This window comes from Leuresthes tenuis, unplaced genomic scaffold, assembly GCF_036924035.1.
Source record: "Leuresthes tenuis unplaced genomic scaffold, fLeuTen1.0.hap1 SCAF_5, whole genome shotgun sequence".
In the NCBI taxonomy this organism is placed as follows: Eukaryota; Metazoa; Chordata; class Actinopteri; order Atheriniformes; family Atherinopsidae; genus Leuresthes; species Leuresthes tenuis.
The window spans coordinates 13,606,139-13,619,754 of NW_027325359.1; the positions used below are offsets into that span (position 1 = coordinate 13,606,139).

Consider the following 13,616-nt stretch of genomic DNA (forward strand, 5'->3'; position numbering starts at 1 on the left):
AGCCAAATATATGTTGAAAAAACTCCTGAATATTTTTACCATATTTGGGGTCTAGAGCTGCAGCTGAATCTTCTCTACATCTGACCTATGACACAGACAAACGGGGAAAAAATATGGGTTTGACCCTGGAGTCAAACCCTAGTACACCTGACAAAGAAAAAGCCAGTTGTTCAAACACCACCCCTACAACTCCAGAACTCAACTTTGTTTCCTGGTTGATATCGGGCAGTCGTTTAGTCTCTGCTTGTGGAAAATTCTGTGCATTTAAAACAAACTGACAGGTACACGGTTGTCTGCAGAAAGCCTCACACACACCCTGCGATGACAATATCTCTGTCAGGCATTCCACCCTCAGTACACAAAAACTATACTTGTTTATTTACATATCCAATGAGCCTCCCCATTATTTGGCCAATACTGACATCCTCTAATAGTCTTAGGGCTTTAAAAAGTGTCCAGTGTTCTCCAGCTCTCTTGGAGAAACAGAAAATTGAGAGGTGAAAACTGAGGCCTGGGAGTGCTGTGCCAGTCACTGTGCCCTAGTGAGAACGAAGCGGGTGGCCTTGCTCGATGCAGGATAAAGCTGTCCAGAGGCTGCCTTCAGCATCTGTGTCAGTCTGCCAAGCACTGCTAGCATGTCCCAGGGCAGGCTGGAAGGATAAGACCGCTCAACAAGGCCTCTGCATTGAGTGCAGTCCATTTAAAATAACCTATGGATAAATAAATACAAGACCAAAGTTCGCTGTACAGTAATTGGCCAGGAAACCAACAGAGACAAGCTCATTTACAGTAAATGGATCAGCTTTGAGTTGGTGAAGTGCACTTGGCTAACACTGTGCATTATAACGATTTGGAAACTTCAAGTGAAGCATTTTTTGTGCGTTGAAATATTCACACTGAGATGTATCAGATATACATTTTTTTCACTGAGGAAACAAAACTGTACTTGTGTGTCAGAGCACAAGTATATATAGCATTACATTAAAAATAGAAACTTGTATAAAGTTGATGGAGAGCAAAAAAAAAAAAGAGAACCATACAGAAAACAAAGGGAGTGGGACAAATTCTGACTTCAGGCTACTATGCTTTCTTTGCGTAAACTATTTTTTTTTCTCGTTTTTTTTTTTAAGGAAATGTCAAGGCATGGACACATAATCTCTCTCTTACCCTCAGAGACACACACACAGTGGTTAGTCTGGCCAACCTTGTTGACCCACTGGCTTAGCTGTGGTTGCACGCTGGACGCAAAGCACTCATTAACGATTTGAGCTCGCTCTTCACTTATGCAAACAAACAGACCCAGCCATCATTACCGTAACACCAAGTGTGTGTGGTCTTCTCAGTCAGACCTCTATTGATTCTTCAATTTTCGGAGGGGCTGAGGCAATGCAAAACGACACAATTTGTCAGGTGAGTAAAGGACATGGAGCGCGCCGACTTGTGGCATGTTTCAACGTGGTTCAAACAACTGTGGGCACATTTTTCATCAGCCTCAAATATTGCACAGTAGTTACTGCAGCAGGCAGGAGTCAGTCCCACCGCAACACCCAAGCCACAAAACATAAAACATCCCAATGGGTTTTATGTCGCATGTAAAATGCCATCATAACGAAAGTATTTACCCTGCTGAACCAGCTCCATTTTTTGCGTACAGAGCTATCTTTACAAGGATAGGCCTGACTGTTAGAACGGCTGTGTGTTGTTTGGCAGCTGGGTTAAAGTTTATGTTAATGGTTGGGGTGATAGGTCAGGGGCAGGAGGGTGGTGATCACTGTTGAAAGTTGTGTGGGGTTTCAGGCCATGTCCAGCTGGCCTAGGAGCTGCCTCTGAGGTCAGGAGAGGGAGTGTGTGTGAGGTGGGGTGAGAGTGGCTTGGTGGGGGTTTGCAGGACGAATGTGGGGTAAGGACCCCCACCGCATCCATAGAGCCGGAGCACAGGGCCACTGCAGAGAATCAGGCACCCCACAGCTGCCAAGAGAGAAATGCTAATGTGGTGGGCACCTCATGGGGCCAGGTCAAAGACTCAAGCTGTGGACTTGTTTTTCTGCGTTTCGAATCACTCTGAATTACTTCTTGGGCATGATCACAGACACATTTTAATCCCACACTGAACGCAATTTGTTGTATTTCACAGAAACTGAATAGATGAGTGTAAAAACTCTACAAGTCAGATGAGCGTGTAGCTGTGCCAAGAAGGAATTTCATCTTAGAAATACATTTTACAGGCAAAATGTCCAATGGCAGATATTTCCTGTCTGAAAAATAATGATTTAATGTACCTGTGCTGTAGACGGAGTCTGGACAACATGCTTTTGTCCTAGCAGGACCTCCCCGACACACTGTCTCCAGGAGCTTGACATTTATGGTTAACATAAAAACAACATGTAGTTGTAAATATAAAATCAGCCCAAAAGCTCTACCTGAGGAGGATTATCGTATATCAAGCAGCTGAAACAGAAACAGACAAATCTTGCAGCTACTTCAGATCAAATAAATGCATGACGGTGGAGGCCTTGTTTGGGTAACCCTGAGCAGGAATTAGGTAATGTTCAGGATGTACGCCTCTTAAAGTGTGGAGTGGTGACCCTTTTCTGACACTGTGACTAAACAGTCCATTGTGCATTGTGGGAAAAACTTGAAACTGTGCATTTGCAGACAGAAACAAACACAAAAGCAGTGCACTGATGTAATAACATGGATGTGAAACAGTGAATTACTGTGAAGCATACATGTTTAACACTGTTTTAACCCTGGATCACAAACATACATTTTCGTAACACCATCACTAACGTTGGGTGTATTTTAGCCGATATAATATATCCCCCACAAAAAAATACTTCTCATCAAAATACACCAAAACAGAATACATGGCAAATTGAAGTATTCTGCTTTGATTTTCAGCTGATGAAAGAAAAGAAAAAAGTACCATTTGTTGGGAAAAATGTGTGAAAAATTTGGGAATCGTTAATGATATTCAGGGAACTTGTCTTATAACAACAATCAGAATGGATGAAAATCACCCAACGGTAGTGTTTTAGAGTTAAGCAAGAAAAATATAAGCCTTTCGGTAAAGGCTACATCCAGTATATCAGTGGGACTCAGTTCTGTCTGTGATTGACCTCAAGCCGAGCATTATTACTATTATGCATGTATTATTTGATAATACTTATTGGCAGATTTACTCATATTCATATCCAATATGCATTATCAAATTATACATAGCAAATGCATTTGGTAGAACATATTCAGAGGAGTAACGGGATGGAAAAAATGAAAATCTACACAACTCATGCATATTTACATAATTCTGAAAGTTGCATTTCTTCCAACTTGCTGTCGCGGTCCTTCCCAGGTTCACACAGTTTGTAGTGACGGGACCTTTTGCAGGACTGACGTCAAGGCAGATGCAAATTATGTTAAGAAATCTGGAATTGTCTGTGATAGGTCTGATGAAAATCATATTAGGATCATGTTATTCATCATGTCATGTTACTTATTGTTTTCAACCGGCTGCTCATTAATTTGTGAAATATCATGGGCTGCCAGTGTTGGTATATTGTCCCTGTTTGGGTTGGTTCAGATTTTGGGACTGAATGTTCTCTTCACTCTTTCTGGAAAATTAATGGTCATTAGTAAGGTTCCCAATGACTTATTTCCTTGTCAATTCAATGAAAATTTAAGGGCAGACTAGTCTAAGAGTGAGACCAAGACAACAGTTAAAATAGAACACAGTTTCACTGATGTGTTATACACTTAAAAAGTCTTGAATATGTTTGAAAGAGCCATTAAACTGGTATCTTGCAGAGTTGAGCTATCTTTTCTACCTTTTCAGTGCAGTTGGATTTAAACTATGTTATACTGGTTTGCCGGTTGTGGCTTCAGTAAGCAGTGCGAGCCGGCATCAGAAAACTGTATATGAATTTACTGTATATGAAAAGGTTTCTTTTCTGGCAGTTTACAGCAACAAATTAATTTTATTTTCAGTTTTCATTGCTGGCTTCCATAATTACAAAGTCAAGGTATCTATACAGTTTATTGTATTGTATCGCATGCTGTGATGATAATATTACATTGACCATTGTGTAAAGCTCCATCCACACAAAGAAAAATAACCAGAACAATAACAATGTAAGCATCCACACAGGTGAGCAGGAACATTCTTCAAACAATGTTTCACATACGTATTTTTCAGCTCAATCCTATTCTTTTTTATTGTTTAATACACAGCGAGTAGCTTTTCATTCCTTTTCACACCCTGTGTTTGTGCAAAAGAATTTGAAATGGGTCAAATTATTGATTCGCAACAAACAAACAGAACAACTAAGGAGATTGTTGAGAAAGTAAAACTTAGTTAACAATTAAAACCTAAAAAGACAGCACTGAACTGAACAGAGATCACATAAACGTAATCACGTATCAGTGATGGCTACATCAGGGTAAGAGAGGAGGGGATGAAATGCTGCCCCCTTTATAGTAACAACTGTACAAGCCTGTGGGGGCAGCGTTATGATCTGTGGTTGTTTCTGTTGGTCAGGTCTAGGTTCAGCAAAGTTATGTGCTGAAAAATGAGGTCAGCTGGTTACCTGAATACACTGAATGACCAGGTTTTTCCATGATGTCAATGCCAGGATTCATCAGGCTCAAGTTGTGAAAGAGTGGTTCAGAGAGCGTGCAGCATCATTTTTACACATGGATTGGCCACCACAGAGTCTAGACTTTAACCCATTTCAGAAACTTGATGTTCTGGAGAAGATTTTACAAAGTGGTCCAGCTCCATCAACCATCATCAGTACAAGATCTTTGTGAAAAATGAATGCAACTCTGGATGGGAAGAAATACGACATTGCATAAACTCATAGAAAAAGGTGCCGTGACAAGAAAGCAAAAACTGCAAGTGGCCCAGCAAAATGTTAGAGTCTGTTTTGGTTGTGTTTGTTTGTCCAAGCAACACATCTATTAACCAAGTCATGTTTCTGGTACCAATTGGCAAAGTCAACAACATTTATCTTCCAGTTGATACATCGTGCATACCAATATGCAACATGCAATCAAAAAAATATTTTACAGAAAAATAATCTCAACAAATATTATTTTATATCCAAAATACAGTAAAGACAAAGTATTAACTTTAAAGATTAAAGAGTTTCATCTCTTCCTTCAACTTCTGACTTCAGCTCATTCTTAATGTAGCAAAAGCTGCTTTTAAAAAAAACAATGACACAGTTTTACCACTAATAAACCACCAGCTAAAAAGAAAACAGAGCGGATCAATTTAACGTTTGGCCTCCTGAGCAGTTATGAATAAAATACAGCCTCAGAAGCAGAGCTGTTGAAAATAGCTGAACCAGGGGAAGCCAAAGAGGAATAATGAGCATTCCTCAGATGACAGTTATGATTGGTAGGTGTGAATGAGTTGCAGAAAGCTCTTCCAACTGCCCACAATACAACATTATAAAGCATGCCTCAAATGAACTAAATTAAATGGTCCGTACAGTAACTCGCAGTTATAAAACCATTAAGAGGGAAAAGTAACTCTGCATAAGTCATTTTTCAAGTGAGGTTTTCCAGGATAACAAACCTGAAGTTCTCATGTGAACAAATCAAAGCCCTGAATGCATTATAAAGAGGCCATTATCAAATATACTTAAAACTTACTTTGTTCTTTGCAGCTAAACATTTGGTCAAATGTGACATGTGAGGTTTTGTTTAATTTGCTTGAGTCTAAAGTTCAGTAGAAACTGAACTGAATCTATTTTCTAAAACTGGTTTTAGATGTTTTTAGTCCTCACTTGTCTTTCAAGAACAATAAAGTTAAAGTGAAGGGGTTGCAGTGAAACAGTAATAGATTGATATAGGATATCTGATCATGGCATAAAAAATTATACACATAAAATCATTACGGAATAATTTTGCAATGCGACTGAATGCAACTCTTAAACAAAAGCAGGAACTGTGGGTGCAACCTAAGCCAGAGTTTATGACATAATAGGGTGGGCCAATGCAGGGAATGAGTTTTACAGAACAGATTTAAAAGCTGTTGGTGGAACAGGAGGGTGCAAATGCTTTGAAACTTAGGTGTGTGGGTATGCATGTGCTCTGAATGCTCGAATGTGAAATAGGTGCAGTGTGAAAAGGATGAAAAACGGACGGGAATACTGTTCTGTGTTGAGAGTGCAATTTAGCATGAATCAAAAGCAGCTTTCCTGGCTTCTGCTCCATATTCTGCTGTCTGCCAGGAAATGGGAATTTTTTTCATATTTTTTTGCAGGTAAAGTCCTTGCAGAAAGGAATCAGATGAGGTATTTCTTTCCCTCGCAAATGTTAAAGTGTTGGACGTTTCGGTTAGGCTCTCTGGAAACAGAAGAAAGCTTAATTTTGGAGACAGCAGGGGGGGTCTTGCAGCCCCAAACCCTTTCTGGACCCCTTGCTGAATTGAATCATGACTGCTTGTAAAATACTGAGCCCTCTATTAAGTAATCTACCACCAGCTGGTCTCCAGACTGGCCTTAAATGATTCTACTAATTATCAATGCACGTAGAGATCATTTATGAGTTTCATTCATGGGGAGAAATTAAAGTTATTCCATCCAGTAAAACAGTTAGTTACAGCATAAGAATCTCTAGAAACTCTTCTAGGAGACAACAGTGTTCATGTTGGCAGTGAAAGAGAAACCTGGAGTGGAGTGACTGGGTGGAACAGCCAGTCTGATCAAAAGCTGTGAGTTGCTGTTGGACCTCTGAGTTGGGCTTGGTCTGTCCATAACAACACTGCTTTTGACCACAAGGAGGTTCAACGGTCAACAATCAATTTTATAAACACTTAATCTTATCTGAGACAATAGGTTTTGGACATTTGGGCAAAGAGAAGATCACACCTGTCACACCTGATCCAACGGAAAGGAAGACCGCTGGACAGGAAGACCCAAATGAGAAGCTTGGGGTTGCTGAGAAAGACTTGCAGACAACTCTGTATGGAGAGGTTTCAATTTCCATCTCTGAGACAGCTTTTCTCATGTCCCACAAGAGATAGAATAGAATCTGAATCGACATCATTCAAGTGGAAGTCGCTGCATGTAACTGTGGTCCACAGCTATTTGGTATCTGTCATGGCAGCAACTGAAGAGTCTGCTTGAAGATGCAATAGGTGGCAGTCAGGTTGAAGAAGGCTGTCTGAACCTGGTTGGCGCAATATAACTCACTGTCATGTCTGCAGAAGCACTATGAGGAACTCTTGAACCTGAGGGGACTGCCTTCCATGAAAAAGGTTGAGCTGTAGTCTTCCTGGTGAACTTAGGGCATCTCCTCAGCCAAATTCATTGAGGCAATTAAAAGCAAGAAGAAGAAAAAACTTTACAGTGGCAAGATTTGACTTTGATTGCTGAAGGCTATCAAGGTTGTTGTCTGTACACGATTGCATAAACCTCAGACTGGTGTTCGTTTTCTTTTTTTTTTTTTTGTTCTTTATTTTGAAGAAGAGATGCCAGAGGATGTGTGCCAGTTTCCATGGTATCACTCTGCTCAGCCACATTAAGACTGACAGCTTTGCAAGTATCTGGTCACAAATCAAAGCACTGGACAATGCCATATTTTAACCTGATGGTGGAGCAAGATAAAAGTTAAGGGACGTATCGCAGTCCACCCATATGAAGCGAGAGTGGAAAAAAAAAATCACTCAAAACCACAAATATGAGCTATGGGGTTCTACTGGAGGAAACATGAGAGAATTACTGAAGTCGTTAGGGTTCAGCACAGTATGTTCTGTTGTCTGTCAGATTACAGGTCACGGTCATAAATGATTCTCAGAAAGATTTAACTGAGCTGTAATGCTGCTTTGCAGACCTAAACAGACTTCAGGCCAAAATGAGGGACTCCTATAAACCCCGAGAACACCCCCATCACCACACACACGTATGCACATGTACGCACACACCCACACACACACATACAGACTAAACTCCAATTTCCTTTGTTTCAAATTACTCTGCACACATTGATCACTTTGACAGCTTGGACAAAATCCAGATCAAATTGTACCAAACAAGAATGTCGTGGACAGTTTTCCCACTGTGTGTTTCAAGATATTTACAGATGGTGGGAACTGCAAAGTTAACTGCCCTTAGCTCTGTGAAAATGAACACTGCAGACTATCGTGCTAATAGTGTCAAAACTTTTTTTTGGTCTTGAAAACAGCATATCAACAATAGAAGGACAGTTTAGCGTGAAGCTTTGTACAAATAATCAAGATAACAAGACGATGAACCCAATGCACTTTGGTGGCCCTTTAACTTTAACTTAACAAATTATGGTAACTACTTTTAGTTTCACCCCCCAGTGCATTATTAGAGACTTGGTTGTGTTGTGTTTTACTTTTATAAAGTCAAGATTGTGGTAGTATTGTTGTTTTTGTTGAATAAGAAGACAGGAGAGAACAGGTGAGAAAGCAGAGGATTACATGACAGCACAGAGAAAAGATGAACTGATATATTTGTTAAAATGGAGATGGTGAAAAACATTCTAAAAAACATTTTAAAAAATGCTTTACATATGTTGACCTTAAGTCCTCTTAAAGTCTCACTCCAGCTGTCATTAATCCCCCAAGACTCGCCTGTGTCCTTCAAATTTTTTTTACATTTTGTAATTTTTGGATCTGTATTCTCTTTCTATCTCTGTCAGCAGTATAAGAAACGTAGCCACAGTCCTGTGTGCAGAGAGACTCACCACTTGAGTGGAGGAATTGCAAATGAGAGCAGTACTAGTAGTGTCTCTCGAATAAATGTGTGGAACAGTGTCAGACTTTATCATTTGTTTAGTGTCAAACCCCAGTTTTTTTAGGCTCAAATTTGCTGATCAGCAGTATAGACCCGTGCCCTCTCTGGTATGTTTGATGGGACACACTTACATGTTTCTAAATAAACCGAACCCATTTCTGTTGTCATTTAACATGTTTGGGAAAAACACTAACGCTTATAAAATCCAATTTCATGCTATCGTAGTCACAAAGAGATCACGTCAGGTCTGCCTTCGCAAGTAGCTTTTCTTCCCAGCTCCAGCTAACTTTTCTCCACAGCTTGCGCTGCTTGTCATTTCATCGGTTTCTCGCAGTCCATGTAAATTAATTTTAAAGCCCCACCCAGAAAGTTGTCACGATTGGTTCATCCAGTGTTTTATGTGGATCATACGGCCGTCTGACCTCGCCTTCTCTGGGTCTGCAGGTGGTGTGGTGCAGATTCAAAGCAGAAACCCACAGCCTTGACAGCTGACTTTTCTGATGATATGTTTTGTAATACAAAAAAACCCCAAAACATTTTAAGAACATGTAAACAAAGTTTAAAACTTAATTTTTATCTGAGTGGTATTTCAATTTTTGACTTAATGCAGAACCACAAATAATATGTTTGAAGCAAACTCACCGAGTTGGAATGAAACATTACATAATTTCCGTTTTTTTCTTCCAAACTACTAAATTGTGGCAAACACTACGACACTCAGGCATGCAGCACTCAGCGACATGTCAGTCGTTGTGATACTAAAAATACCTGCACCTTTAGTCCTAGAAATACCTCTTTCATCCCACTCTTGAGCTGTAACATTTGCATGTGTTACATCGTTACAAAGTTAATGAAAGTTTAAGACTTGGGTTAACATCCAAACAGCGAGCCTGGGATTGTATACAGCTGCCTCAATGCAAAGCTCTACTCTCCTTATTAGGTGAATATCAGAAATCCCTCAAAAACCACTGTGACCATTCGGTGGTGAGCTGGTTTACTGAGGCAGAGTGGAGGTGAACTGAATGGTCTGCAGTGAGAGGCTGTGGGTTGAGTTTCTCTGAGGTTATGGTCATTCTCCCTTGGGAAAGTGGTCAGGCCTGGCTGTTTACCTTGGAGTAATCCTGCCCCTCCCCTTAAACTGTTCACTCTCCACTTGGTAAGTTACGATTACCTGTGTTCATGCTCGCCTGTCCTTTCTGACCTTTTTATGAAAGAATTATTGGTAAACTTTTAACATCGATAAGAATAGATCTATTTCTACGTTTCTGTTCAGCTCACGCTGTGCAGTGGTTTGTGCGCTTCATGAGTGCCACCTCCATGTCACAGCAGGTGTGTGTATGTGTGTGTGTGTGTGTGTGAACCGTTGGGGGAGGGAGGTAAGGGCTGGAAGGTTGGGCAGGGTGTTAAAACTGGATAGGGGCTGAGGTAGTGCATGCATCTTCACCCAAAGTGGAGTCTGACTTTCTCTCAGTTTCTCTCTCACACAGGCTCACTCGCAGAGCTAGGAATGAAAAACCTTTCTTAGCTCTGCTCTCAGCTCCAGCCACCAGAGATGATGCTTCAGTGTAATGCTTCATGAGGGTACTGCAGAACAGATCCGAGTCGTAACTCTGCAGCTGAAGGGCTGCTGTGCTTTCTATCTTTATCCCTCTTTTAATTTGGACACTTGGGAGAAATAAATAGCTCAACACACACTTGTTGGGAGGCAAATGAATGGAGGAGACTCGTGGGGGATTTCTCAAGGCTGTATTTACACCAATGGATTTGGAAAAGTTCTGAATGGACCAAATTACATTTGGCATAACGATTCTCATTATTATTTTGTGACGCTGTTTTTTGCCTGAAGACCCAGGACATTTTTGTGGATTTTCACAAGGGGAAAACACATATTGAGTGAGTTCAAGGTTTTTATTTTGTTTTCCTTTTTATGAAATATTTAATTTGGAAGATGCCAAGTACTGTGATTTTTAAGAATAAATCAATTATTAAGAAAGCAGCTATTGATATGACATTAAATCATAAGGTGAAGTGTTGTTTAATTTATTACATGACCAACAAAATGACTTTATTCTTCAGATCTTTGGCTCAAGCATGTGCTCTTTAATATTGCTTCATCAGTGGAGTCTGGCTGTGCTCTTGCTGTGCTCCCCAGTGACTCACGATGGGAGACCAGTCGATGCACTCATTAACAGAACGTGAGTTATTTTACATTAATTCTGACAAGCTTAGAGAAATCATTCAAATGCTTCTGAAAGTCATCTTTATAAACCGCCTTGATGGTAATTAAAAATATTTCACAAAATCTATTTTCTTCTTATTTTTCTGATTAATTACAAAAAGAAACGCCCTTTTTTTTACCTCAACATTTTAATGGAAGGAACATGAGGTTCTCTCTCTTCTAAGTTAGTCTTAAAACTCAGAGTTGTGACAGGTCTCAGACATGTTTATGCTGCCACCTACTGTATTGAGGTTTCCTGAAGCTTGACCTTAAATTTCAACTGCCACCACTTCTAAAACTATCCCACGCATCAACACTGTGGTGTCACATAAAATTCTATTCTATTCTATTAGGATTGTCACGCCTTGTCAAACAGAACCATGAGAACAGATTTCGAATAGTCTAAAAAGCTAACCATCTGTTGTCTTTATACCTTATAGGGCTCTAGGATGCAAGACTATTATTTAAAAATGAAGCCTTTTTTACCATTTTATCCCTATTTTCAATAAGTGTTGCTGTGTCTCTGTCACTTTGCTGCTGTAAGGAGGAGGTCAGTGAGCCACGCCCAGATGATGCACGACAAGAGCCGCTCCATACATGAGTACAGGCGCCACATGTTGATACAGGAGCTGCTGGTGAAGGTGCACACAGCCGATGAGCGTGCACCGCCCATGCAGAGTAGAACCTCGAGCCAAGCCTACAGTGGAAATGTCCTACGCCAGAAACCCCCAGGGGCCACCAAGGACCTCCCTGAGAGAGTCAGGCAGGATGGGGAGGGCCCTAACCTCCCCCAGGAGACCAACAAGGCTGTCGCTTATAAGGACCAGCCACTAAAAGTTGCCACCAAGAGGAAAAAAAAGGTGAGGTTAGGTCGGCGCAATGAAAAGAAGAGGTGGCGAGCACGGTCTGCCAATTCAAAGGGGCCACGAGGGACACAGAATCCTGCCTAAAAGACCCCCATGATTTTTTGCATAGTGCTGCACTAAAAACACTGACACAGACTGACTGATGCCTGACAGACTGTTTATGGTGCCAGGGTCTTAATTGTATGAAACAAATTTTTGTATTTTTGTTTGTTCACACTTCCTGGAGTCTCACCATAACATCCCCCATGCTGTATTTATTTGGAAGCTCCTTTCACCTCTGATGCCGTTCTAAATAGAGGCATACATTGTAATTTCTAATCAGCTGTGTGCACAGATGGAGCACAGAGGGAAGTATTTACTTCCTTTGTATAACAATAAAAAAAAGAAAGCAATGCTGAGAGATCTGATTTGTTTGGCTCTGTATGCGTTGACGATGAAGGACTCGGAGTCAAGACAAACTGTACAAACTGCTCAACTAATACATCTGTTCTAATAGTTCCGCCATAATTTATTTCACTTTGAAAATGTATTATATTTTGTGAATGTATCATGGTGCTGCTGACTAAATTCCAATGTGCACTTTAGTTACATCCTGTATACGTTCTTTTGTGGTTGAGATTTAATTTAGTGATTTTTGTCGATGAAACTACTTTCCTCTCCCACCTAAGATCCCTCATGGACTCATAACTTATTGGAAGCCTCATCAGACCCACTCCCAACATTTTACATGACAGTTTATTTTCATGGACTATGCCAGAGTCAGGGGCTATCAGACTCAATGTTCTGCACTTGCACTGAGGGAATGTTGTACATGTTTCCAGTTAATCAAACATTAAAAAAATGTAGCCATTAGAAATATCTGACTCTTGGCGTCTTTTTTCAGCGGTGGGGGGAATATGCACCAGCCAAATTCAGCATTCATGATAGCTTGAGTAAATAAGGTCAAATCATCAATTTTCATGAAATAAGTCAGCAACAATCATTTTAATCAATAGTTTATCTTTAAGGAAATCTTTCAAGCAAAATACTTTGCGGTTTTGTGGTACTAAATGGGGTATATTTGGATTTTTGACTGTGTGAAAAAAACAAAAACAGTGCCGGTAGTAGAATTGTGATTATTTTCATTGCTCTGTCAATACAATACCAAAAAAACATAATTTCTTAGGGCCTGAGGTAATTTGCTTGCCTAATTTTCATTGCGTGATCCAGCCAGTAATCTTAAATCAAACATATTCAGTCTAGAAAATTACCGGTTTTCACATTAGAGAATGTGGAGTAAATTTTACATGAAAAGACAATTATCACAACAATTAATCAAATTTGGGAAAATTGCACACACTCGACCTTGGGTTCGATCAGCAGTAAGTACTGAGCCTCTGGAAAAGTTTTTGAGCACTGAAAGGGCTGCTGTATGTCAGGAGCGTGGATTTGGCGTGACTGTGGCCGAAAGAAGAAAAAAAAAGCATCAATGATTCTGTTGACCTTTTGGCACTGACCGAGTGCAATTAAGATGTTATTGTCCCACTTGAGAACATGTAGCATTTTAACTGCCACTGAATGAAAGACACAGATACTGGTAATGGTAGAGTTACCAGATGCATCAACAGCAGCTATATCCTGTGCTAACAGCAGCAATGTACACCACAGTCCATTAGCTGACACCGAGTCATAAATGCTGTGGAAAGCCTGATAAAGCCACCGTTAGGAGACTGCAGCTTATACTAAAGAAATCAATCAAAGCAATGGAGAGAAACATTAATATGT

The 13,616-nt window shown here is 40.3% G+C and overlaps 1 protein-coding gene across 1 annotated transcript; it reads left to right on the forward strand.

Annotated features, from left to right (window-relative positions):
* The first annotated feature begins 10,803 nt into the window (after positions 1-10,803).
* On the forward strand, positions 10,804-12,708 carry pthlhb (parathyroid hormone-like hormone b). The gene is made up of 2 exons (XM_072385240.1): positions 10,804-10,963; positions 11,531-12,708. Exons 1-2 carry the CDS (start codon positions 10,860-10,862, stop codon positions 11,934-11,936), a joined length of 510 nt encoding a protein of 169 aa, XP_072241341.1. The 5' UTR covers positions 10,804-10,859; the 3' UTR covers positions 11,937-12,708.
* Positions 12,709-13,616: the final 908 nt, after the last annotated feature.